The sequence below is a fragment of the Castor canadensis genome, chromosome 12, assembly GCF_047511655.1.
Source record: "Castor canadensis chromosome 12, mCasCan1.hap1v2, whole genome shotgun sequence".
Taxonomy (NCBI): domain Eukaryota; kingdom Metazoa; phylum Chordata; class Mammalia; order Rodentia; family Castoridae; genus Castor; species Castor canadensis.
In genome coordinates this window covers 88972062-88998988 of record NC_133397.1, presented here as the reverse complement: position 1 = coordinate 88998988, position 26927 = coordinate 88972062, and the positions used below count along the sequence as shown (strand labels likewise).

The window sequence follows — 26927 nt, the reverse complement described above, 5'->3', positions numbered from 1 at the left end:
TTGGGAAGACGTGGACAAGTACAGGGACAGTAACAACACCAAGGACAATGACGGGAAGACAGAAAAAACAGGGAAACCAGTTTCCCCACAGCAAAAAATTAGTACAGGAACCAGAGGGTAATGAAGAAAACAGACACTCAGATCCAGACTCCAACAAAATGAAGATAAACTATGCCAAAGAACCCAATGAATCCCACAAGAATAATTTAAAAGAAGACATATTACAGGTACTCAATGAGAATTTTATAAAGATGATACTGGTTATGGTCAACCAAAATGTACAGGAGACACTCAAGAAATTCCAAGACAACAAAAATAGAGAATTTGAAAAAGCAAAAGAAGAAATAAAGGAAACCATAGAAGCACTGTATAAACACCAAAGTGAAACAGAGAACACAATTAATAAACAGATAAATGAACTCAGGACAAAAATAGACAACATTAAAGAGGAAACCACCCTGGATATCGATAACCTCAGAAAAAAGAACGAAAGAGAACTGCAAAACAAAACAGAGGGCCAATCCAGCAGAATAGAACAAACAGAAGAAAGAATCTCAGAACTTGAAGATGAAATGGTAATTAAAGGAAAAACAGAAGAACTATTAATTAAACAACTAAAGACTTGTGAAAAGAAAATGCAAGAACTCACCGACTCCATCAAAAGACCAAACTTGAGAATCATGGGCATCGAAGAAGGAGAAGAGGTGCAAGCAAAGGGAATGCGTAATATATTTAACAAAACAATAACGGAAAATTTCCCAAATCTAGAGGAAGATATTCCCATACAGATGCAAGAGGCCTCCAGGACACCAAACAGACCAGATCAAAATAGAACTACCCCACGGCATACTATCATTAAAACAACAAGCTCAGAAACTAGGGAAAGAATATTGAAGGCTGTAAGAGAGAAAAAACAAGTAACATACAAAGGTAAACCCATCAAAATCACAGCAGACTTCTCAACAGAAACATTAAAAACAAGAAGAGCGTGGAGTGAGATCTTTCAGGCACTGAATGAAAATAACTTCAACCCCAGGATACTCTACCCAGCAAAACTATCATTCAAAATAGATGGAGCAATAAAAGTCTTCTACGATAAGCAGAAACTAAAACAATATGTGACCACAAAGCCACCACTACAAAAGATTCTCCAAGAGATTCTGCACACAGAAAGTGAAACCCAACTTAACCATGAAAAGACAGGCAGCACCAAACCACAGGAAAAGAAAAAGCAAGAAAGTAGACAGTAACCTCAACTTAGGTACACACAATCAAACCTTCAAACAACTAAGACAACTAAATGACAGGAATCACCACATACCTATCAGTACTAACACTTAATGTTAATGGACTTAATTCACCCATCAAAGGCACCGTTTGACGAAACGGATTAAAAAGGAAGATCCAACAATTTGTTGCTTACAGGAGACCCATCTCACTGACAGAAATAAGCATAGGCTTAGGATGAAAGGTTGGAAGAAGATTTACCAGGCCAATGGCCCCCCAAAACAGGCAGGAATAGCAATACTTATCTCTGACAAAGTAGACTTCAAACCTACATTGATCAAACGAGATAAAGAAGGACATTCCATATTAATAAAAGGGGAATAGACCAAAAGGAAATAATAATCATCAACCTGTATGCACCCAATGTCAACGCATCCAATTTCATCAAACATACTCTGAAGGACCTAAAAGCATATATTAACTCCAACACAGTGGTTGTGGGAGACTTTAACACCCCATTATCATCAATACATAGGTCATCCAAACAAAAAAATCAATAAAGAAATCCAAGATCTAAAATATACAATAGATCAAATGGACCTAGTAGATGTCTACAGAACATTTTATCCAACCTCTACACAATATACATTCTTCTCAGCAGCCCATGGAACCTTCTCCACAATAGATCATATCCTAGGGCACAAAGCAAGCCTCAGCAAATATAAGAAAATAGAAATTATACCGTGCATACTACCTGATCACAATGCAGTAAAACTAGAACTCAACAACAAAAGTAAAGACAAAAAACATGCAAACAGCTGGAAACTAAATAACTCATTACTTAATGAACAATGGATCATCGATGAAATAAAAGAGGAAATTAAAAGGTTCCTGGAAGTCAATGAAAATGAAAACACAACCTACCGGAACCTATGGGACACGGCAACAGCAGTCCTGAGAGGAAAGTTTATAGGCATGAGTGCATATATTAAAAAGACTGAAAGATCCCAAATCAATGACCTAATGATACATCTCAAACTCCTAGAAAAACAAGAACAAGCAAATCCCAAAACAAATAGAAGGAGAGATATAATAAAAATAAGAGCTGAAATCAATGAAATAGAAACCAAAAAAACCATACAAAGAATTAATGAAACAAAAAGTTGGTTCTTTGAAAAAATAAACAAGATCAACAGACCCCTGGCAAACCTGACTAAAATGAGGAGAGAAAAAAACCCAAATTAGAAGAATCAGAAATGCAAAAGGGGAGATAATAACAAACACCATGGAAGTCTAGGAAATCATCAGAGACTATATATAGGGAACTTAAAAAACTAAATTCTCCCAAAACTAATGAACCAATAAAGAAATGGGCAAGTGAACTAAACAGAACTTTCTCAAAAGAAGAAATTCAAATGGCCAAAAAACACATGAAAAAATGTTCACCATCTCTAGCAATAAAGGAAATGCAAATTAAAACCACACTAAGATTCCACCTCACCCCTGTTAGAATAGCCATCACTAGCAACACCACAAACAGCAGGTGTTGGCGAGGATGTGGGGAAAAAGGAACCCTCTTACACTGTTGGTGAGAATGTAAAGTAGTACAATCACTCTGGAAAAAAATTTGGAGGCTACTTAAAAAGCTAAACATGGATCTACCATTTGATCCAGCAATACTACTCTTGGGGATATACCCAAAAGACTGTGACACAGGTTACTCCAGAGGCACCTGCACACCCATGTTTATTGCAGCACTATTCACAATAGCCAAGTTATGGAAACAGCCAAGATGCCCCACTACTGATGAATGGATTAAGAAAATATGGTATCTATACACAATGGAATTTTATGCAGCCATGAAGAAGAATGACATGTTATCATTCACTGGTAAATGGATGGAATTGGAGAACATCATTCTGAGTGAGGTTAGTCTGGCCCAAAAGACCAAAAATCATATGTTCTCCCTCATATGTGGACATTAGATCAAGGGCAAACACAACAATGGGATTGGACTTTGAGCACATGATAAAAGCGAGAGCACACAAGGGAGGGGTGAGAATAGGTAAGACACCTAAAAAATTAGCTAGCATTTGTTGCCCTTAACGCAGAGAAACTAAAGCAGATACCTTAAAAGCAACTGAGGCCAATAGGAAAAGGGGACCAGGAACTAGAGAAAAGGTTAGATCAAAAAGAATTAACCTAGAAGGTAACACCCACGCACAGGAAATTAATGTGAGTCAACTCCCTGTATAGCTATCCTTATCTCAACCAGCAAAAACCCTTGTTCCTTCCTATTATTGCTTATACTCTCTCTTCAACAAAATTAGAGATAAGGGCAAAATAGTTTCTGCTGGGTTTTGAGGGGGTGGGGGGGAGAGGGAGGGGCTGGAGGGGGTGGTAAGGGAGGGGGTGGGGGCAAGGGGAAGAAATGACCCAAGCCTTGTATGCCCATATGAATAATAAAACAATAAATAAATGAAAATAAAACTCTATGTGAACAAACAAACAAAAAAAAGAAATGCACTGGATAGGACTAACAGTGTATTTGACATTGCAGAAAAGAAGATTAGTAGCACAGCATTAGAAACTATCTAAAATCAATCTCAGAGAGAAAAATAACAGAACAAAATGGACAAGGAATTAGATTAGGACACTTTTGAGTATGTTTTCTTCTTTCCGTGGTGCTAAGGCTCAAACCCAACGCCTCACACATATGAAGCGGTCTCCACCACTGAACTATCTGCCCAGGCCCTAGGACAACTTCAGTAAGTATAGGAAGAATTGGTGCAGAAAAGGAGGGGAAACAGAAAAATATCTGAAGAAATACCAACTGAAAAGTTCAAGAGATTAAATGATATACTTGTAGGCCCAAAAGACACCATGAATCCTAGCAAAGGAGGTATGAAGAAAATTATACCAAACACCCAATAATCAAATTATTAAAACAAGTGACCAAAAGGAAATCTTTTAAGTACTCAGAGAAAAAAGGCACAATTATTACAGAGAAATAAAGACAGAAATGATGCAGCCTTCTTTCCAGAAATACAAGACAGTGATAGTACAATAATTGTCTGTAAAGTACTGAAAGAGACAAACAAAAAAAATTATCAACCTAGAATTCTATATCCAGTGAAAATGACTTCAAAATTAAGTAAAATATTTCCAGCTTTACCTATACTCTAACAAATATATAAGGAGGTCCTTCAGAAAGAACAAAAATTTTATTAGATAAAAATCAATTTACACAAAAGAATGAATAGCACCGGAAATGTTAACTACATGGATAATTACAGAACATTTTTTCTTAATTAAATGTATTTTAAGAAAACTGAATGTTTACAGCAAAATTAATAACATATTGTGAGGTTTACACCATATAAAGAAGTAAGAATTATGTAAATAATACTGCAAAGTTCTAAAAAGGAGAACTGTATTTATAGTACATCAAGTGTTTTATACATATGAGAAATTGTATATTATCACATAAAGATAACTGGTGATAACTTAAAAATGGCTATTTATGCCCTAGAGTAAGCATTTAAAATGCACACAATGCTTATGATTAATAAGTCAAAATGAATAATAGAAATTCTCAATAATCTAAGAGGCACCAAGAAGAGGTAAAATAACAACTGATGAAAAAATGGAAAACAAAATAGCAACATTCTAGAACTAACCCAAAATATATTAATTATCACACTAAAATGTTAAATAGTCTAAAGACCATAAGTGAAATGCAGAGATAAGAGACTGGATGAAAGCCAAATGACACCTGACATACACACGTGGTCTCACACACACAGGTACTCATACACACAATTACAGTTTATAAATAAAAGAGAAAATGGTATGCCATGCTAACACTAATCAAAAAACTTGATTAATTAGCTTGATATACCCATTTCAAAATGTATATACGTTTCAAAACATCACATTGTATACCATAAACAGACATAATTTTTATTTAACTGTACCTTAATAAAAATAAGTAAGTAAATAAATAGCTTGAGTGACATATTGTCCTCAAAGTAGATTTTTACATTAAACAATATTACCAGGTAGAAAAGGGCTCACTTCATAATATTAAAGGAGTCATTTATCAAAAAGAATAAATAGCATTGTTTATGCATCTCTAAACAGTGCTTTAGAATACATGAAACAAAACCCACAATTTTAGTACGAAAAGCACAATTTTAGTCAAAGATTTCAACACCCACTCACAGGATTGCTAGAACTAGTAGAACAATTAGATAATCAATAGTAATTTATAAGATTTGAGCAATACCGTCAACAAATTTGACATAACTGATATTTACAAAAAAATCTATCCAATAATAACAGAATATGCATTCTAAGAAGACTTTAAAAAACTTTCTAAAATACTCATATTCTTCCCCATAATCCAAGACTCAATACATTTTAAGGCATTCAAATCAGACAAAACATATTCTCTAGTGACAACTGAAATTAGAAATGAGTAACAAAAGATATCTATGAAGTCCTCATACATCTGAAGACTAACATAGTTCTAAATAAAGCATGAGTCAAGAAATTAAAAGGAAGATCAGAAAGTATTATCAATTGAATGATAAGTAAGACACAACGTATCAAAACTTGTAGCATTAGGTGACAGCAGTACTTTGAGGGAAATTGATAGCACTAAATCCTTATATGTGAGGAAGAAAAGATCTCAAATTGATGACTTCAGCTTTTATCTTAAGAAACTAGAAAAGGAACAAATTTTCTATGCCTGAGTCTTAATTGTAAAGGTGACTTAGTGAAGATAAAGAGAGACTAACACCACTGAAAAAAATGTGATTTTTAAATCACATTTCCAAGAGAAGAGGTGTTCCACATCCTGCAAGGCCAAGAGGGAATCAGCAGGTTTGGAGTCAGAAGCAGGAGAGAGAAGAAAGCATAGGCTTTCTTTTTAGGGCTGGTGGGAGGGGTATCCATGGGAAAGTCAAGACAAGGCAGAGCAGTTTATGGGTGATCAGTTTCAATAACTTCAGCAAGCTTTGGACACAGTGGCTATTCCTAGTTGTGCGGTAGCTAGCCCTAGGTTGACTGACAGCAGGGTGATGCTGGCTTATATTGTGAGTTGAATAAGGAGATGGGCAGGGTATACAGCTCTGGATCAAGCAGTCTTACATGGAAATTATGTTCCAGGCAAGTTGTCTAAACCCTAGACATTCCCTAGCCATTGGAGTGGAAGTCTCTCCCCAGTATGAAAGACCTCCCAAAATGTTAAAATATCATAAGGAATAAAAATATTTTTAAAAACTTGATCAATATAGCATAAGAAGATAATAAATGATATAGATCAGAAATTAATGAAATAGAAAATAGAAGAATAAAAGTTAAAGATACCAGAAGCTAGTTCATTCATAAAAATCAGTAAAATTAATAAATCTCTAGCCAGATGAATCAGGAAAAACAAAATTAAAAAAAGTGCCATCTCTCACTAAAAAGGTAAAGAGATTTATGAAAAACTTCATGCTAATAAATTCAACAATATAAATAAAATAGATAAATTTCTTGAATGACACAGATTACTAAATCTCCTTCAAATGGAAAAGCCCGAATTGCCCTTTTTCTATTAAGGAAACTGAACTTGTACTTAAAACAATTAAACAGAGAACATTTAGGGTTATATAACTGGATTCTTTAGTATAACCTGTCAAGCATTTCCTGTCAAGGAAATAATATCAAGTTTGCATAAATTTCCAGACAATTAAAGAGGTAGTAATACTTCTAAACTCATCCTAGAAGAGAGGGTTTATTCTGATACTAAAACAAAATAAAGACCTTACAAGAAAAGAAAATCACAAGCTAATCCCCATCATGAGCTCAAATGGAAAATTTCTTTAAAATATTTTAGCAAATTGTATCCTACAATCTTTAACAAAAAGACCAGAATGTACCGTGAAGTAGGGTATATCCCAGAAATACAAAGTTGGATCTGCATTCAAAAAACTCAAACAATATAATCACACATATGAAGAGATTTTAAAAGAAACACTATATAACAACCTCAATAAATAAAGACAAAGCATTTGACAAAAAAAAAAAAATCCATTCCTTATTAAAACTCTCAGCCAAGTTGGGTACTGGTGGTTCACATCTATAATCCTCACTACTCATTACTCTGTAATCCTACTCAGATATCAGGAGGATCTTGGTTCGAAGCCAGCCCTGGGCAAATAGTTCCTGAGACCCTATCTCAAAAAACCTCAACACATAAAAGGGCTAGGGGAATAGCTCAAGAGATAGAGCACCTGCCTAGCAAGCTCAAGGCCTGAGTTCAAACCCTAGGGCTGCCAAAAAAAAAAAAAAAAAAAAAACAGAGAAAGAGAGAGAAACCTCTCAGCCAACTAGAAATAGGAACATCCCAAGAATGATGAAGGCCAACTATGAAAATTCTACAACTATCATATGCAGAAAGATTAGGCACAAAACAAGGATGTCCACTTCGCCTGCTTCTATTCACACTGTACTGGTGGAGCTAGCCAGTGCATGAAGGCAAGAAAAAGAAATAAATGGCTTCCAGAATAACATAATAATCTATGTTGAAAATATAGACTGGCAATACTGCGGGAATGGGGCTGTTCGAGAAATTCCAAAGACGATCTGTTCTTTCAAGGATGCTGGTTTTCATGACTATCATGGAGCTGGGATAAAGGAGATTGGAGTAGTTTAATTTAGAAAACTGTAAACCCTGCTGTTCTACTTTGATTCAGAAAGTTTTATTTGTTTTTTTCTTTTTTAAATAAATGCTCTTCTGATTGTTGCAAGTCAACCAAAAGGGCTTACATTGTAGAATACAAAAGAAATATGAAAAAATTAAATGTGTTCAATTTGCAGATAGTGGCAAAACATATTAAAGCTAAATTTTAAAATCTTGCAATAACAACAAAAGGTATAAAAAATTAAGACTTTTGATAAGGCAAGCATTAGACCTATACAATGAAAATTACAAAATGTTACTGAAGTTAATTAAATAATATCTAAATCAGAGTAGAAATATATACTCTCTTCAGAGATCAGAAGCACTGATGTTGAGATGTTAGTTCTCCAAATTTATTTATATTTAATTCAATACCAATCAAAATCTGATTAAGATTTTTCATGTAAATTGACAAACTAAATCTAAAATTCATACAGAATTGGCTAAAATTACTTTTATCTTAAAAAAGAAAAAAGTTGGAACTACTCTGCCTTATTTAAAGACTTATTATGAAACTATAAAACTATAACAATTAAGACATTATTTAGGACAAAGAAAACCAGGTCACCAGAACAAAACAGAGACACTGGGAAATAATTCATACACATATGTTCAAGAGGCTTTTGACAAAAGTGCAAAGTAAATGCATTGGAGAAGGTACTTTTCTTTCTTTCTTTCTTTCTTTATTTTTTTATTCATATGTGCATACAATGTTTGGGTCATTTCTCCTCCATTCCCCCGGCCCCCTCCCTTGCCCCCCACTCCCTCCCTTACCTCCCCAACCCCTTGCTACTAGGCAGAAACTATTTTGCCCTTATCTCTAATTTTGTTGAAGAGAAAGTATAAGCAATAATAGGAAGGACCAAGGGTTTTTGCTGGTTGAGATAAGGGTAGCTATACAGGGAGTTGACTCGCATTGATTTCTTGTGCCTGTGTGTTATCTTCTAAGTTAATTCTTGGAGGAGGATACTTTTCAAAAAAAAAAAAATAGGATAGCCTTAATGGAAAAAAAAAATTACAGAGGCAGGCTTTCCAAAATGGCTGAGTGAAGATCTTCATGAATCATTCCTCCAGAAGAGCAAAAAACAAAAACAAAAAAGATTGTCAAAAATTTTCTAAACCAAAGACTTGCAACAATCAGAAGAGCATTTATTTAAAAAAGAAAAAAACAAATAAAACTTTCTGAATCAAAGTAGAACAGCAGGGTTTACAGTTTTCTAAATTAAACTACTCCAATCTCCTTTATCCCAGCTCCATGATAGTCATGAAAACCAGCATCCTTGAAAGAACAGATCGTCTTTGGAATTTCTCGAACAGCCCCATTCCCGCAGTATTGCCAGTCTTTGACCGGTCTTGTAGTTCTTGGAAGCTACATTCATTGAATGGTGTTGTTATTGACCTGACTCAGAGCTCCGCAGGAAAAGCCCAACCCCAGGTTGTTTCTGAGCAAACTCTGCATCAACTGTTTAATATGACAGCATCCTGAGGCTGCAATACCAGTTGTGACAAACGAGAGCCTGTAGGGGGATTTGAAAATCTCTGACACATTCCTGGGAAGCCGAGAAGAATGCACAGATATGCAGGACTGTTCACATGCCCAGGAAAGGGCAGCGGAGGCACCAGTTCCTCACATCTGAAGAACACTCAGGTCAGACAAAAGCAGGAAGTGAAGGCTAAGGCGCAGTTGTCATAGTCTCTGAGTGCTGACGGCCCAACACAAATGCATCTCCTCAGCACAAGGCAGAAAATGTATTGGGTGAAGCAATTTAAGGAAATCTTTGACCAGTCATTAATCATAAAGTAACTCAGCAATGACTTCAGTGGCTGCACACTACAGGGAACACTAACTTTACAAAATTATTCCAGGAAACTCTTTAAACAAATGAATAGAAGCAGCTGCTAAACAATTTAAAAATCAGCAATAATAACAAACTTTGGGTGTGTAGGGGGGGCATCTGATTTCTATAGTTGAACACTGTGCCACCTAATGTCCAAGTTTCAAGAAAGTGTGAAACATATAAAGAAACAAAAAGTATGACTCACACGTAGGAAAAAAAACTGCCAATACAAATTGTTCCAGAAGCGTCCAGATGCCAGACTTACTAGATAGACTTTAATCTGGCTACTATTATTAGTATGTCCAAGCTACTGAAAAATACTACATCTAAAGAGCTAAAGAAAAATATGACAGTAATGTCTTACCAAGTAGAGCGTATCAATAAAATGACAGAAATAATCAAATTGATTTCTTCAGGAAGCACACCAACATATACACAATTGGAGTCTTAGAGAAGAGAGAGATGGTGGGTAAGACTATTTTCCAGATGTGATGAAAAGCATTAATCTATTTGAGTCCAATAAACTCAAACAACTAAAACAAAGATATACATCTGGGTCCATCACGCTTAAAATTATAGAAAGTCAAGTACAAAGAGAGAATATTGAAAGCTAAAGGTCTCGTTACATACAAAGGATCTTCATTAAGAGTAAAATTAGCTCTCGAACGCATATAGGCCAGAAGGCAGTGGGATGACATACTGAACATACTAAAAGAGTAAGGCTGACTACGGGTTCCACACACTTATAATCCCAGCTACTGTGAGGTGGAGATCAGGATCATGATTCGAGTCCAGCTTGAGCAAAAAGTTAGTGAGACTCAATCTCAATGAATAAATCGGCATGGTGGTACACTGCTGTAATTCCAGCTACATAGGAGGGGTTGGCCCAGGAAAAAAGCACAAAACCCTATTTGAAAAACAAACTAAAGCAGAAAGGGCTGGGAGTGTGACTCAAGTGGTGGAGCACCTGCCTAGCAAGTATGAGGCCCTGAGTTCAAACCCCAGTACCACCAAAAAAAGTGAAGAAGAAATGAAGACATTTACAGAAGTCAAAACTAAGACAATCCATAACCATACCTGCCTTACAAATTAAAAAAGGCTGAAAGGAATCCTTCAGGCTGAAATAAAAGAACCTGGACAATAACTCAAATCCGCATTAGGAAGTAAGGAATGGCATTAAAGTAAATAATACAGGTAAACATAACACTATATAGGTAATTTTTTTTTTACAACACACAGGTAGTTTGGGCTTGCAACTTCTCTTTTTTCCTTGCCTAATTTTTTAAAAACTGCATAAAATAATGACTATAAATCAGTAAAAAGAAGTCATAGACCTAAGTGTAAAATTTAAAACTATTAGATATCCAAAAGGAAATAGAAGAAAAACTTGTGGCCTAGGATCAGGCAAAGAATATTTAGATATAAAACTAAAATCACAATTCATACAAGAAATGAAAAGGATAAAGTAGACTTCATCAAAATTAAGAATTGTATATTTTGAAAGATGCTATAAGCCAACAAAAAGACAAGCCACGGACTAAAAGTAAACATATAAAATCACATGTGGATAAAGGTTCTGCATTCAGAATATATAAAGAATTTTCAAGAATTCTTTATAATAATTCAGTAATTCTCAATAATAAGAAAACAAGTAACTCAATAAAAACAGGCAAAAGATTTGGAAATTTCACCAAAGGAGATGATATGGATGGCATATAAGCACATGAAAAGCAGCTCAATATCAGTAGCAAGATTCAAATTAAGGCCACACTCAGATACCACTGTACATCTATCACAAGGAGAAAAATGAAGAAGATTGACTGAGTGAGTGGTGATGAGGCTATGGAGGCGCTGGACTCTCCTAGTTGCTGAGAAGAATATACAATGGTGCAACTTACAAGCCTCTGGCATTTTCTGAAAAAGTTAAATATACATTTCTCAAATGACCTAGCCATTCTATTCCCGAGTATTTATACAACAGTCATGAAAGCAGATGTCCACTCAAAACCTCCTTCATAACACCTTTATTTTAAATTGTCAAAAACTAGAAATAGCCAAATTATCCACCAACAGTTCAATGGATAAATAAATTGTGATGTAGCCATACAATATATTACTACTAAATAACAAAATAATTACCCATTAATATGTACAACAGCATAACAATTAAACATAGTGAAAGAAATCAGACCCCTCTTCCTTAAAAGGAGCACAAATTGCATAATCCTATTTATTTAAAATTATAGAGGACACAACCAATCCATAGTGACAGAAAGCGTATAAGTGGTTGCCTGGGGATGCGAGGGAAGGGGAGGATGGGAAAGAGGGAAACTAGAGAGCAATGGATCTGTTTACTATCTTGGCTATGATTGAAGATGGGTTCAGGATTACATATGTGTATCACCACTTTAAATTGAACATCTGAAATGTGTGTGGTTTATTTTATGTCAGTTATTCTTCAATAAAGCTGTTAAAAATAGTACTGAAATAGAAGTGGCTAAGAACTTAGAATAGTACCTGCTCAGAGTGAGGACACATAAATATTTAGTTATTAAGAACAGTAATACAATAATGTGATAAAAGCAAAAAACAGTAAGTCCTCAGCTAGATATACTCTTCTATTCTTCTGAGGTTTGTCCTGCTCCATCAAAATAGTTCTGACCAAAGGTGACCCATGACTTTTAAGTGGAAAAACCAAAGAATCAGCTCTCAGACATCTTCTCATGATGTATCTGCATTTGACAAGGTCAGTTATCATTCTCTCACCCTTAGGCACTTCCTTCACTTGTCATTCAAGATGCTTGCCTGGTTCCCTAAGGCTAGTCTTTTGCTGGTTCTCTGGCTGGTGAAACTTGACCATCACCTTTGAAGGGATTCACGGCTCAGTCCTTGAAGTTGTTATCAAGTGTGTTAGAAAACTAACCACTCAATGACCTCTCATGGTTCTCATACCAGCTGCAAACTGAGGTCTCTAATTTTATATCTCCAACTGAGACCTGTCCCTCAGACCTGTACTTGTCAATGTCACCATTTGGACAACCAAGAGTCAGCTAAACTTAACATGTCCAGAGTGAAGGTCTGCTCTCTCCCACCCCATCAATGGCAGTTCCACCTCATGTTAGCTCAGGGCAAACCCTTGGAGTTTTCCTTAATTCAGCTTTCCCTCAGGTTTCAGATCCAATCCATCTGCAAATCTCTGTTGGCTCTATCCTCAAAAAATATCCAAAACTTGACTGCTTCTCCCTTCTCCCTACCACCTTCGGACAAGGCATCAGCATTTCCTGTGTAGAACAAGACACCAGGATGACTTGCATAGATTATCACAATGGCCTCACCTGGCATCTCTGTCTTTGTCTCCCTAGCTCCAAATGTAAATCACATCACCTCTCTGCAATCTTCCCATCTCAGTCAGACTACAAGTCAAGATCCTCAGAAAACTCTGCAAGGTTCTATCCAGTCCCTCCACTATCACCCTATTTACCAAATGACCTCAGCTCTTACGACTTCCCTCCTCTCTTATGATGTTAGGTTATTTTAGTGCCTGTAATATTCCAGATACTCTTAGCCTCAGGGCCTTTGCACATACTTTCCAAGATATTTCTCCCCTTCAGTCTTGTGTCCATATAGTTTCCTCCCTCCCCTCCTTCAGGTTCAACTCAAAAGTCCTCTTCTCATTGAGAACTTTTCTGGCCATACTATATCTCTCCCCTTGGAGGAATGTAAACCTCCCCCCCTCCCCCCCCCCCAGGCAGATATTTCTATCTGGATTATTCATTGCTGTATCGCCAGTGATTAGTACCTGGCACAAAGTAGGTGGCTAATAAATGTGTAGTAAGGGATGGAGAAGGGTAACAAGAAAATGAAGAAACAGAAAGGGAAATTTAAAAAAAACTGTGTCTTGAAAGTTTCTGGTTGTGAGTTCCTGAAGACTGTATAACCTCTCCTCCAAAGAAAGACAAGATTCCCTTTATACAGTCCATCCACAACACAGTGGGAAGAGGCCTGGCCTGGACATTGGACATGGACTTGTGCTCTTCCCCACAGCTAGCTACATGATACTGGGATTTTAATCTCATTGTTCTCCATTTCCCAATGCGTAAGTGACAGAACAAGAGGTAAAGATGCTGAAGAGAACTTCCAGCTACATAGTTCTAATACCAGGAGGTTCTTGTGTCCTGGGAGTCAACAGAAACTGGGAAGAAGACAACTATGTTAGGGAAGGTACATAATGCATTCTAAATCAGAGCTGTCTTAGCAAACAAGAACAGAAGAAAGTGTTTAACTTACCAGCCTCCAAAGAAATCAGTAGAACTATGAAACAAGCAAGTCTGAGTAACACTTTCATATTCTCCTGGAGAAGTGGAGGGAAGGAAAAATGTTACTATTCCAGAAATCACTAAATACACTCAAGTCCTACCTGTCCCCACCCTCAACCCCAAGTCACCCTGCTGGTCTGGTCTTCCTACATCATTCATGTGATCACATTGGGCTTCTGGTTAGAAAATACGGGGAAGGGGAGGTGAAGATTTTTTAAACAGAATTGTGGACAAACTTGATAACTTAAGATTTCAAGTGTCTATCATCTGTCCCAATATACATTTTTAGTCTTGCATCCCACTTAAATCCCCCCAAATCTACTCTATGTCCAAAGTAGCTACAGGCAGCTCTACACATCCATAGATTCTGCAGATTCAACAAACCATAGTTCTAAATATTTGAAAAAAATTGCATCTGTACTGAACATGTGCAGACAATTTTCTTGTCATCATTCCTTAGACAATACGGTATTACTCACATAGCATTGCATTGTATCGATTATGATAAGTCATCTGGAAATAAAGTATATGGGAGCATGCTCATAGGCTGTATGGAAATACTACGCCACTTTATACAAAGGACTTCAGTATCCATGGATTTTGGATTTGGTAGGGGCTCTGGAATCAATCTCCCATGGGTATAAGGGACAGTTGTATTCACTAGACCTAAACCAGCTTGCCTCTGCTTGTGTGGATTTGTTCTCCACCCCACCCCTGGAATGTACCCTGCTGCCGGGACCTACTTGCAAAAGTCTTCCCATACTTCTAGATCAATTCAAAAGTCATTTTATAATGCAAGGTTTGAAATTGCTTGTACAGTGAAGTATAGGTACCTAGGAATGTACCAAGAGAGAAACTGTTGGGTCTGGGAACCTAAAGGACAGATGAGTGAGTCAGTATCCCATCCCCCATGGACAGCACTATGAGCCCTCCCTGCTGAGGAGGAGTTATAAATCTGCATTCCTGCTTCGTGAGGAGGAGATACATGGTCTCATAAATCTGCCATGGGGCTAAAAGATAGGATGCTCTCAAGGTTGTTTCCCCCCAATAAGGGGCAAACAGACCACCTCATCAAAGAGAACCCATGTCTGCAAATCCACAGCCAATGGAAAGAACCCATCTACCAAACCCTTACCCTAACCCAGAGTTAAAGCATCCATAAAAAGCCCCAGCCTTCACCTAAGCAGGGAGTCACCAGTTTCCAGACTCCACAGCAGTGCTCTAGCTGCAGCCTATTCTTTCTCTAGTAAAACTACTTTGTGTGCCGACCTTGTCTCACGAGTCAATCCACTGCCTCATGAGCCAATTCTTTGGCATGTGGAGGCAAGAACCCTCGACACCAGCTCGCAAAAAATCATGACAGTATACTAATTGAGTTGGTTCTTGTGGCTTGGGTTTCCCCTTCTCTAAGGCTTTTTAAATGTCCCAAAAGTTCTTAATGAGCATGTGTGAATCTTTTCACAAAGGAAAAAAAGAAAAAAGTGCACTGCCCAAAGTACTTTTGAAGGCCACAGCAACACAGCACCAGCTACAACACATTGTTGGTTACTGACTAGGTTACATATTCAACTGATGACTTATTGTTTTAATTAGATAAGGCTTTGTTCACATACATGGCAGGGGTGTGACCAGATTAAGTACTTGCCTAAGATAGCAAGTGCAGAAGGAAAATACACCCATTGCTATATCTACAAAATGCAGACACTAAATTAATTAATGTGAAAGAAAACACCTCGCTTTGGCCTTCCTTCTAGTCCGCTCAAGCCCAAATGAAGTCAATGTTCTTTACACTCTCTGAACACTTCCACTGAAGGATCATGAATGGGGACCTTACAGTGACATGCAGTAAGTTCCAGTCTCACATCTCCAGCTAGCCTTCACACAAATCCACTCACAAGTCCATGAGTACTTCACCTTAAGAGGCTCTAAAGCTAAACTCATTCCTGCCCCACCAAATTTATATTCCCCAGTTCTCCCTACCTTGGTGACAGGCACAGCACAGCTCCAAACCTACTAGGTATGCACTAAAAGAGACCAGATCTATGATCCTGAGGCTGCCACCACCCCAGCTACTGTCTCCCCAGGCCCTAAGCAGTCTGTGGCCTTAGAGCACCAAGCCTACCCAGTTCACTCCCGGCCACTGCTGGTATACAGTAGCTCAAGCCCTCTCTAACTCTCAGCAACAACAACCGGCTCATCAGTCTCTCTGCCTATGGATTTGCACCTTCCAACCAATACAGAGATCTGAAAAACTGTCAGTCACAAGATGAACTGCTCAAAACATCTTCACTGGCTCCCTAGTGCACCCAGAAGTAGTCCAAGCTCCCTAGCACAGCATACAGGAGCCTTATGCCAAGGCTCTGCCTTGCCTCTCCAGCTCCCCCTTTGCTCCCTCAACTCACTCCAGACCTTGCCATATGCTGCAGCCTCTTTGCCTTGGGCTTCACCATTCCCTCCGCCCTTCACCTGGCTCTTTCCACTGCATCAGGTCTCAGAGCCCCCACTACACAAGGCCTCCCAGACTCCTGACCAGCCTGCTTCCTGTGGGCCTCCCCAGCAATCTATATGCCAGAATAGCCACAGTCCTATATTGCATTTACCCCAGGGAAGGGAACCTCATGAGGGCAAGAACCAAGCCCTGCTCATCTCTGTCCACTCAGCATCTAGCAACTGTGCTTCAAACCTAGCAGCCCTTAGTAAAGTCTCACAGAATTAATGGAAAAAAATCAACAAAAGAAACAGCCATTCCTGCCACTCAACTTTGGGATAATGTCTAGAGCAGACCACATAATTCTTTGCTCTGAAAATAATCTTGTCTTTTAAATTTTTCAGGAAGTTCAATTTGCCTACATTCTTATCTGCAGCTGTAAGTAAATATGCAAACACACAATATTTTAAAGACAACGCTCCTTCAGACCAGAAACTAAAGATTAGCTGGGAAAATGTCCTATTTAAGAAATTGTATTAAAAGGCATAAAAATGTTACAACATTTTTTTAAAACAAAGACTAGGAGGAAAAGTAAGTATGTGAGACACACCCACTCAGCATCCCAGCACTTTACCCCTAAGCCTGGCTAAAGCCTTGAATCTGCCCAAAGTAGTAAAACTGCATTCCTTAAATAGCCGGTAAATCTGATGCTTTATTCACAGAAATTGGCCACCCCCCAAATTCGTCTAAATTAATAGTATTATTATCATATTTACTATAAACTATATCCGAGTTATGAAATAAGATAGAAGGCTTTGAAGTCTTGTAGCTTGGCTTGTGACCTCTTTCTGTGAAGAAAGAGGAGTGGGAATGTTAGCTACACTAGTTGACCAATGACAAAATAAAGGCATTATGAAATAAATCATGTGAGCACCGCTGGCTGCCAGTTCACTTAGGTACAAGGTTGGGCTTGTTTGATTTTTAGGCTGGGCAGAAGAGAGGAAGATGTCAGACTGACTTTTATAGAGTATGTGTCAAGGTACAATTCCAGATCAATTGCAGACAAACAATCCTTAATCATTGTATGTCCATAGCTATTGGTTTCTACCACAGGGCATTATGATCTTGGACATGACACCTCCCTGGGCCTCGGTTTCCTCATCCGCATAGGGTAGACATTGCAGCAGATGATCTCAGGCCACTTGCTGCTCTAATAGCTTATAGAACAGGGTGCCAGGTTTTACTTCTGGCCCAACACTGCTTTAGAAAAAAGCAGGAGGAGGGAGTAGCTCCTTCCCCTCAGTAGCAGCCTTTCTGAACCCATATTTGTTCCAAGGCCTTGGGGTAAGGGCGCCAGGCCCCAGGCCCCTGGGGTAAGCACTGAGCTGGGGAGTGTGGACATCAGAAGGGGAGAGGTAAAGAAGGCACTCAAGACTAAATCAAACATGTTCCCAATAAAAATTACATGCCTATAATCCCAGCACTTGGGAAGAAGAGGCAAGAGAACCATGAGTTCAAGGCCACTTGAGCTATATATCAACATCCTGTCTCAATACCCACTCCCAAATCAACACAAACCCCACGATGTCCTCAATAACACAGAAATGCCACGGTGGAGCTGATGCAGACTGGATTCCATATAGCCAGTAGTAGACAGGCTTTCCAAATCAGGAAGTCCATACACACAGACAGCATGTTAGGTAAAAGTTCAGCCTCTGTGCCTCAGGTCCCCCATATGACCAAATGGGGATGATGACAATACTCGTTATTGACCGTTACTATGAAGATGAGTTGCCACACCAGAAGGGCTCAGAACAGCGTCAGGCACTGGTCTCTCTCTAATGTTAATGATTATAAATCACCAAGAGCCTGGAGAACAAATACAAGTTTTGATAAAATGGTTTCCATCACCCACTATTCACTCACTGCCCCACTGACCAACTGAATACTGAATATCTACTACATACCAGTGCACTTGGCCTTGGGAATAAAAACAGGAAGAGTGACTCGGGCCTGGCTCAGGTTGCTCACTGGCCTTGGGGAAAGTGGGCACGTTCAGTTATACTGTGGTATGGAGTGTCTGCAGGCGGAGACATGCCCCAGGTGAAGGAAGATGGGGCGCTGACTTGGCCTGGAGGAGGGGCAGGGGCAGCATGTGTTCATGCTGAGGAGCACACCTGCAATTTGCAGGTGGTAGAAAAAACTGCTTAAAGGTTTTCCCTCATGGAGTGGGGTAGGGCTAGATTTTCATTTTTTGCAGAGATTTTGACACTTGTGTGGAATAAAAGGTGGCAACAAGAGGGAGTCAGAGATAGGAGGTTGTGGTGGAGATCTGATGAGAAGAACAAGGGTTGGGCCAGACAGCAGGGAAAGGCAAGGAAGTGGAGGAGGTGAGCTATGGTGGAGGAGGGGAGGCTGAGGCCCTGGTTCCCTGAGTTGGGCCAGAGAGTGGATAGGAGGGCAGGGTCAGGACCACAGATGATCAGAGGGTATCACATGCAGCATAGCCAGGCCAGGGTCTCCTGGGATGTGAACAGTGGTCTTGTGTCCAGCAGAAATTGAGAATTTGAGCATGCAGTTAAAGGAGAAGTGGGGATGGACAGCAGGGACTGGGATGGCTGGAACTGGGAAGACCTCCAACCCCACCTTGGGAACTGTCAGCTCACAGTCACAACTGCAGCATTGTTCAGGTGACCTGGCAAAGTTGGCAGGCACAGCTCTCAGTGGGGTCCCAGACTACTTCAAAAATCTGATAAATCCTCCCTCTGTCCCTTTACCCCTTCCCTTCCTAGCCTCTAGTCCCCTTTCCTACTCTTCTCTGAAATCAGCTTTTCTTAGCTGTCATATATGAACAAGATCGTGAGGTACTTGTCTTTTTTGTGCCTGGCTCATTTCACTTAATATCACGTCCTCCAGTTCCATCCATGTCGCAGCAAATGGCAGGACCCCACAGATATGTGCAAACATTGTATCATTAAACAAAAGTAAGAATAAATCTGACAAAACCATAGAGCTACCCCCAAAGAAAATCTTACCAATACATACAAAATATTCTCGCATACAGTGGACGATATCCCAGGACCACTTGAAGCTGAAGGTAGAAAAAGCTGAGGTAAAAAAATTTGGATCCTGGATGGACCCAACCCTGTTACCTTAGAGAAGGCCTTGTTCTATATGAAGTGATCCTGCTTCTTAGAAGGGAGTCGCCATCTTTAGAGGACGTGTCTATCTGGAGAAGAAAGAGCACAGGAGTGAAGCTTGAATTAAGAGGCCTAAAATCACCAAGACCCCAAGAAAGAACACAAAGGTTTAAGGTGCTCATGAAAATGAACCCAATGTTTAAAAGGCTGATGTCCCACGGTCCTTTAGGACAGAACACTTTTAGGAAATCAAGTCACAGAAGTGAGGAATACAGAGTTTGACAATCAGAGCTGATTTGGTTAAACATTCACACATGGCACTTTGCCTGGCACAAATAGGCAGAAATGACTCAAACTCCCTCTGGGAACATCACCATCAGGTACACATGGGAAACAGGGCTCAGGCCTTGCCACCTGCCAGAAAAAAATACACAGGCCCCCTTTAAGAGCAAGTACACTCGCCGAGTCCTCACTCTTCCTTATACCAAACACACTAATATACCTGTAACCCATATTACAGAATTTTATGTAACTTCCAGAAAGCTGTTTGCCTTACCATTTTGTCTTATAGATAGTTCACCATTCATTGTTCATTTTTGCAGTTTTCGTTTAGTATTTCATAGTCTAATTTTTTTCATATCTTGAGTCATTTCCCTGGATCTATAAAAGATTTGTGAGGCTGAAGCATAAGGCCTTTTATTTATTTATTTATCTGTTTACTTATGGGACAGGGGTTTGAATTCAGGGATTCATGCTTACAAAGCAGTCACTCCATCAATTGAGCCACACCTCCAGTCCATTTTGCTCTGGTTATTTTGGGGAATGGGGGTCTCATGAACTATTTGCCCAAGCTAGGCTTGAGCCATGATCCTACCAATCTCAGTCTCCCAAGTAGCTAGGATTACAGGTGTGAGCCACTAGCACGCAGCAGCATAAAGCTTTGTAATGCCCATTTATAAAACAGTCTGATCAATTCAATGCTAAGCATTTTGCTCAGACTAAACATATTAAATCCCAACCTATGATTCACCCTACACTTAAGTGGCAAGGTACAGCATCATATTAAGCTGTCAGAGACACATAACACAAAACCAGAACAGACTCCCAGATCTTCCTGTCCCCTGCTGAGGACAAGTCCTTCCAAATCCCCAGGAGAGACCTCAGGAATGACTGCCCCTGATGAGAATTCTAGAGAGAGCTTCACGGGAAAATGAGCAGAATCAGGGAGGAAAGAGGGATTGACATGAGGGAGAATTTATTTGGAGGGCCCAGGAAAATTGTTGCAGAGAAGACTCCCCAGCTCTTTTTTTCCCTTTCCCTCTTCCTTTCTGTTTCAGAAACTTCCTTTGGAAATTTTTACACTCACAATTTCCACTTCTCATCCATCGCTGAACCACACCGATGTCTGCCTTCTATGTTCTGCTCCTCTGAAATGTAGTCCCCAAGCCCCAAGGCAAATGACCCTTCAGTCTGCATCTAATAGGACGTCTCTATAGCACTGACCCTCCCTGCCCTCCCTCTGGATTCCAGGGACGAGGGTCAGCTGCCATTTTCTAGCTCTCTCGGTACCCCACCCCAAGTTTTGTCTGTAAGCACTGTGCCATTCTGCCCTCAAGTGCCTCTTCAATCCTCCCTGTCCTGGTCCAGCAGCATCTGGGACTTCTGACCAGGTCTGAGCTGATTGTGATCAGAAACTTCTCCTATGGCCCTTGCAGACACCCCCTCCTTCATAGGCAGGAGACACAAATCACAAAACCTCTCCCTGGTGAAATGCACAGGTGCCCTAGACTCCCAGCTTTGGCAGCTTTGGGGAGCTCCCCCAACTTGGGCCAGGGAAGAAAGTAGGGCAGACTCTCCCCTCGCCCATATTCTTGTGAGGAGGGCTCTGTTCTACACGTCTCTGATGTGGTTAAGAGTACAATAAATACTTGTGGAAGAGAGAAAGGAAGGAGGGAAGAAAGGCATCTACCCACCCACTTACCCACCATCTTTGCATTAGACACACAGGGCTCAACACCTTGCTTAGAATAAAAGGAAGCAAAGAAACAATACGAGTACTGAGTGTGGGGTGGAGAATAGGAACACAAGGGAAAGCCATCATTGGGGTGTAGAGATAACCAGGAATCAAACAGGAGAAGATAGATCCTACTTCAGGAGTAAGACAAAGGACTCATGTCCACATGGCTGGTGGAGGACTTAGGAGTGAGAATGACTCTGAGGAAAGAGAGCAATAGGAATAGAACTGGTGACTGAGAACTGCTAATGGCAAAAGGAGGACTGAGCAAATGAAATTCCCTTATTCAGAAGCATCTGATCCATGTCCAGTGTGATTTTTAAAAATGGTTTATAGTAAAATCCAAAATACATCTTTGGAAAACATCAGCAATAAGAAAGTCACTGAGTTAGTCCACTGTTATTTTTCACATAAAATAAAACAATGAAGGAAAGGAAAAGAACTAACTCACCCAACAAATTAATAAGCCATAACATACTGTTCCCCTCTTTTTTCCTTAGGGACACCATGTATGACATGTCCTGGACTGGCCAATGTCCTCTCCATAGCACTTTCCAGCTGAGGTCCGGTGACACAGATGCTGATGCTCCACCTCCTGGGGCACTCAGCAGGGACCTCAGTGACTAGAGGTCTAGGGTTAGTCACCCCAATCTCCAGCAGCCTGTTCACTCACTGTAGTGCACTCTAGCTTTAGGTGACAATCATACAAAAGAGCTAGCAGTTGCGAAGATAGCCCAAGAATGACTCCCATCACTCTTTGATGATCATGCCATATCTGGGAACGTCTATACACCAAAACATGCTGCCACAGCAAATGAAGCCCACATACAAAGCTATTGTTTATTAAACATAAAATAAAATCACACATTTGAGGCATATAGCAATTTCCTACTTCTATAGTTAGTCCCCTTGCCAAAACTCATATTGAATTGCCAGTGTAGCAGTGGTGGGGACGGGCCCTTTAAGAGGTGCTAAGAGATTAATGTTGCCCTGGCAAGACCGTGCTCATTCTCACAGGAGTAAGTGAAGTGTTCTTTCTTGAGAGTTGCTTGTTACAAAGTAAGGCCATCCTGCTATTTACCTCCTTCCCTCACACCCACTTGCCCTTCCACTGACCTGCTATTTTATGAGGCATCACAAGGCCTTCACCAGATCCAGCCACCTGGTCTTGAACTTCCAGCCTCCAGAACTGTGAGCTAAATAAGCTTCTACTATTTATAAATTAACCACTGTCTGGTATTCTGTACTGAGACACTACTGGACTCAGAATGAAAAACTTCAACATGAATTAAATTACAAAATTAGAAATTGTGAACAAGATTGACAATCAATATATTAGTCCCCACAAAAGCCTCCCTTCCAGGAAAGACTGACTTTATCCAACTTCCTGTCACTCTGCAAGAAATTCCTTGCTCAATGCAATGCAGGAAAAGTGACAACTGGGAAAAAAGAGGCTGTCCCAAGACCCCAAGCATTTTTCTCTACAGCCCAGTGCAGGGGGAGGGGGATTGCACTTATGACAACATTGATTTATTAAATACCTTCTTATTAGTGAGGAATTTCCCACAATCTTGAGGAATTCCCTTCTTGTTCTTAAGGAATTCCCCCACATTGTAAGTCTTGCCTTCTAGGATAGAAGCCAGGTGTTGACAAAGTCCACAGTGGCTCATGCCGATTCTAGCTACTCAATCTCCCAGGCTCCTTCTCTAGCCTTCCCTGCCAGCTTTTTCCACCTTATGAGGAGTCTTGAGTATGCACAAAAGTAGATACCCCAGTCCACACATCCAAGTCCACACCCCTCCACACAGCCTTACCTGAATGTCCACAAACCAAACAGGCACCCAGATATGGAGTTCACGGTGGCTACCCAGGAAAGAGACCTGCGTAGCCCTAGAATTGGAGCCCAGGATGTTCTCAGAGATAATTCTAGGGGTCCCAGGTACCTGAAGTAGAGAGGGGTATTGGTGGGCAGGTCCCCAGTGAGCACATCCTCTTAGCCTCACAGGTACCTCAACATGGAGATGTCAAGTTGGGTTGCTGAGCAGAGCCCTCCAAAGGACAGGCCTTGGGTCTACCAGAAGTTGTAAAGAAGCCAAACCTCAACAGAAACCCAAAAAGATGAGTAGACAGTAAGAGGTGGTTCTTTGTCTTTCCAGGGACCTGACGGAACCAACCTCAAATTTGAAATTTGTAAGGAAATCTTAACCATACATAGTCCATTATCTGCTGTTATTACAGAATACCTCAAGCTAGGCAATTTATAATTTATGTGGCTCATGGTTTTAGAGGCTGGGAAGTCCAAGATCATGGTGCCAGCATTTCGTGAGGGTCTTTGTCCTGTGTCATCCCATGGCAGCAGATTATGGGCAAGAGAGAACAAGGCTGAGCTAGCAAGAGACAGCTGAGCTCACTTTTATAACTACCCCACTCCTGCAATAATGAACTCACTTCCCCGATAATAACATTAATCCGTTCATGAGAGTGGAGCCCTCATAACCTACCTACCTCCCATTAGGCCTCACCTCCCAGCACTATTGGATTGGCGATTAAGTTTCCAACACATGATCTTAGGGGACACATTCAGACCTTAGGGCATACTTTCCTCATTTCCACCTCATACCTATGTACTCTTCTACCTTTCCATAGAATGCCTCATAAAGACAGGTACAGCATCATTTAATGCAATTTTCATCTCAAATATTAATTGATATGCATATATGTGCAGATGTAATATAACAGAGGAATATTCAGAGAATTAGGCTCCAAATAGTTCGCCCATAAGTGGACATGAATGACTCCCTGGTAAAAGGCAAGGGTTAAAATGGTCCTTAGCGTATGAAATGTCACAACCTACTTGTTCTATTGAAGGTCAGCGGAAATGCAGAATGGGTTATGGTACTGAAATTGTGTCCATATCTATGATGTTCTTCTGTTAATCATTACAAGTATTCAAACAGGTAATCCAAGTTGGGTGTAGTAGCCCATAGACTTGGAGGTTGAGGCAGGAGAATCACTCAACTTCCAGATTATCCTGGGCTGCATAGTGAGACCGTATCAGAAAAACTCAAAAATAAAAAAAGTCCTCAACCTTAAAACCAAAATGTCAGCTTGAGAGATAAGGCTAAAAGGAACTTACAATGCCACAAAACCACACGTTTATAGAAAATACTTTAAAATTCAATACTTCCACAAGCCCTTGCTTCTTAAATCAGAATCCACATATTTCCAAGGAGACTCTATAGATAGTCAAGGTATCCAGAGTCAATCCCACTGAGACATTGATTTTACCCAAAAAGTTCTGGGAAGAAGGTTGTTAGTTTTCATATTAGAACAAACATGGCCATATTATCAAGTAGGAAGAAAAGTCTCCAAGATCTGTCTAGGATAAAGTAAAAGGTGTCAAAGAAATATCCTGTAAGGTGAGCTACTTTGCAGTGCAAGGTTGGGCAACTGCTTTTTATTTCTCAAGAGGAGTCTCTCTGGGCAGTAAAATCTAAGAGGTGGCACCCTACGTAAATGCCCATAAGTCATCTTTATACAACCCCAACCAAGAAATGGGAACACCAGAGCCCACAACTCACACCCACAGGGCAAGGCAACTGAGCCACCTCACTTAAATTACTAAGGATCCAATCGGGGGAAGGGGAAAGTAGAAATGACCACAGAGAAGCCTGGGGACCACCACAGTGTGCTCCAAATGTGACAGGATGCTGCCATTCTACAGAGACTTGTAACACACTATGGCACATGCAGATATTCTAAAACCCAACTGAGCATTCATATGTTTATCACTGAGAAAACGGCTTTACAAAACTATAAGCAAGCAAAACCAGAGGGCACAAAACAAACTCACTCATCTCAGAAAGCCCAAGAAACATCAGGACTGATGATCTTCCCATCTGCAGGTGAATATAAGAGACTCAGCTCACAGTATATTGATTTGGCTTGTTCATCCATTTATCATAAAGATAAAAAGACCAAGTAAAAATTGCCGAGGAGGCTTCAGATTCAACTATTATATGGCTCAAAGCCACAAGATTGGTGGTTTCAACAAAGGCACGTGGGTTTTAAGAGCAAAGGGGAAAACGAGGCACAGAGAGATGTGGTACTGTCACAAGATGCTGTAATCAGGAAAGGGGCAGTCCCTTCCAGTGAGGTGAGAGAACTCTTATTCTCAAGTTGTAGAAGATTCTAGAGGACTAGAATGTTCTCCACAAGAATCTTCACATTGGTTTTCCTGGTGTAATTTTTTTTATTGAGGTGAACTATGCATACAGTGAAACACACAAACCTTAAGTGAACTATTCCACAAACTAGGACAACTGTATGCACCAAGAATACTCCATCAGGCTATAGACCATTTTCTTTGTGTCTCATAATAGTCACCCCTCATTCTGATTTCCATCCACATTTCCACCTGTGATACTTTAATGGTTTACTCTTAAGTGTATCCCAGAAGGCTAGTTTCTACTCTACCTACCTGTGCCTTGCTATTTCAGGTCCTGTCTCTGCGTAAGTGCTTTAATCACTTACTACCAAGCCATGTGGGGAAGGCAGCCATTCTCATCAGGGTGAACATGGCAGCTAATGGAGCATTTCAGAAACAGTGGGAGAAGGGGACACTTTGGATGACCAGCATCCATTTGGTGAGTGCTGAAAGCCCTAAGTGCCGGACATCTGGAACAATGCAGGGCAGTTCTGCTCAGTGAACACTTGTCCAGTCTTGCATGACCACCAGGTGTCCCACAGACATTCATGCCAGTGGGAAACACACTTATAATGTTTGTAGCCTAGCTCCTCACTCCATTCCACATTTATATAAAACGCATATTCATGGCACAATTTCCATGCATAGTTTACAATGGAAAAATGTTTCCATTAAGGTAAGGATACTGGGTATTTAGTGAAGAGAGAAGGGCCAGTCAAAAGTGACAGCATCTAACTTTTTATCACCCTTTGGTCTGGCAGGAGTGATGACTGCTTTTTGGGTTTTTTTTGGTTTTGGGGGGTTTTTGGGGGGTATCCTAAGTTCTCAAGTTGGGGAAGCCAGATGTGCAGAGCCAAGTTGCCAGACCCCTCCCGTTAGCTCCTGCTGCACTGTGGTTACCAAAGGGCACATGCAGTGCAGGTCATCTCAAGAGACAGCTTAAAAGCTGCTGTTCCCACCTCTTTAGTGAAGACCACCAGGACAAAGTTCCCACCTGACTTTGTACCAAGAATGCTTTTATTTTTCC

At 40.0% G+C, this 26927-nt stretch overlaps 1 protein-coding gene across 8 annotated transcripts in view; it reads right to left on the bottom strand.

Annotated features, from left to right (window-relative positions):
• Il1r1 (interleukin 1 receptor type 1) overlaps positions 1–26927 on the bottom strand; it is a 74467-nt gene that overhangs the window by 13461 nt on the left and 34079 nt on the right. For 5 of the 8 annotated variants that reach the window (XM_074050438.1, XM_074050437.1, XM_074050433.1 and 2 more), the window contains exons 2-3: positions 19692–19768; positions 14083–14146 (exon numbers count right to left, since the gene is read on the bottom strand). The exons of 1 other annotated variant lie outside the window; for it this stretch is intronic. In XM_074050438.1, the coding sequence (XP_073906539.1) occupies positions 14083–14140 (58 nt within the window). In that variant the 5' untranslated portion in view covers positions 14141–14146; positions 19692–19768. The remainder of the gene's footprint in view (positions 1–14082; positions 14147–19691; positions 19769–26927) is intronic. 2 more of the 8 variants (XM_074050434.1, XM_074050435.1) reach the window with 2 other exon arrangements.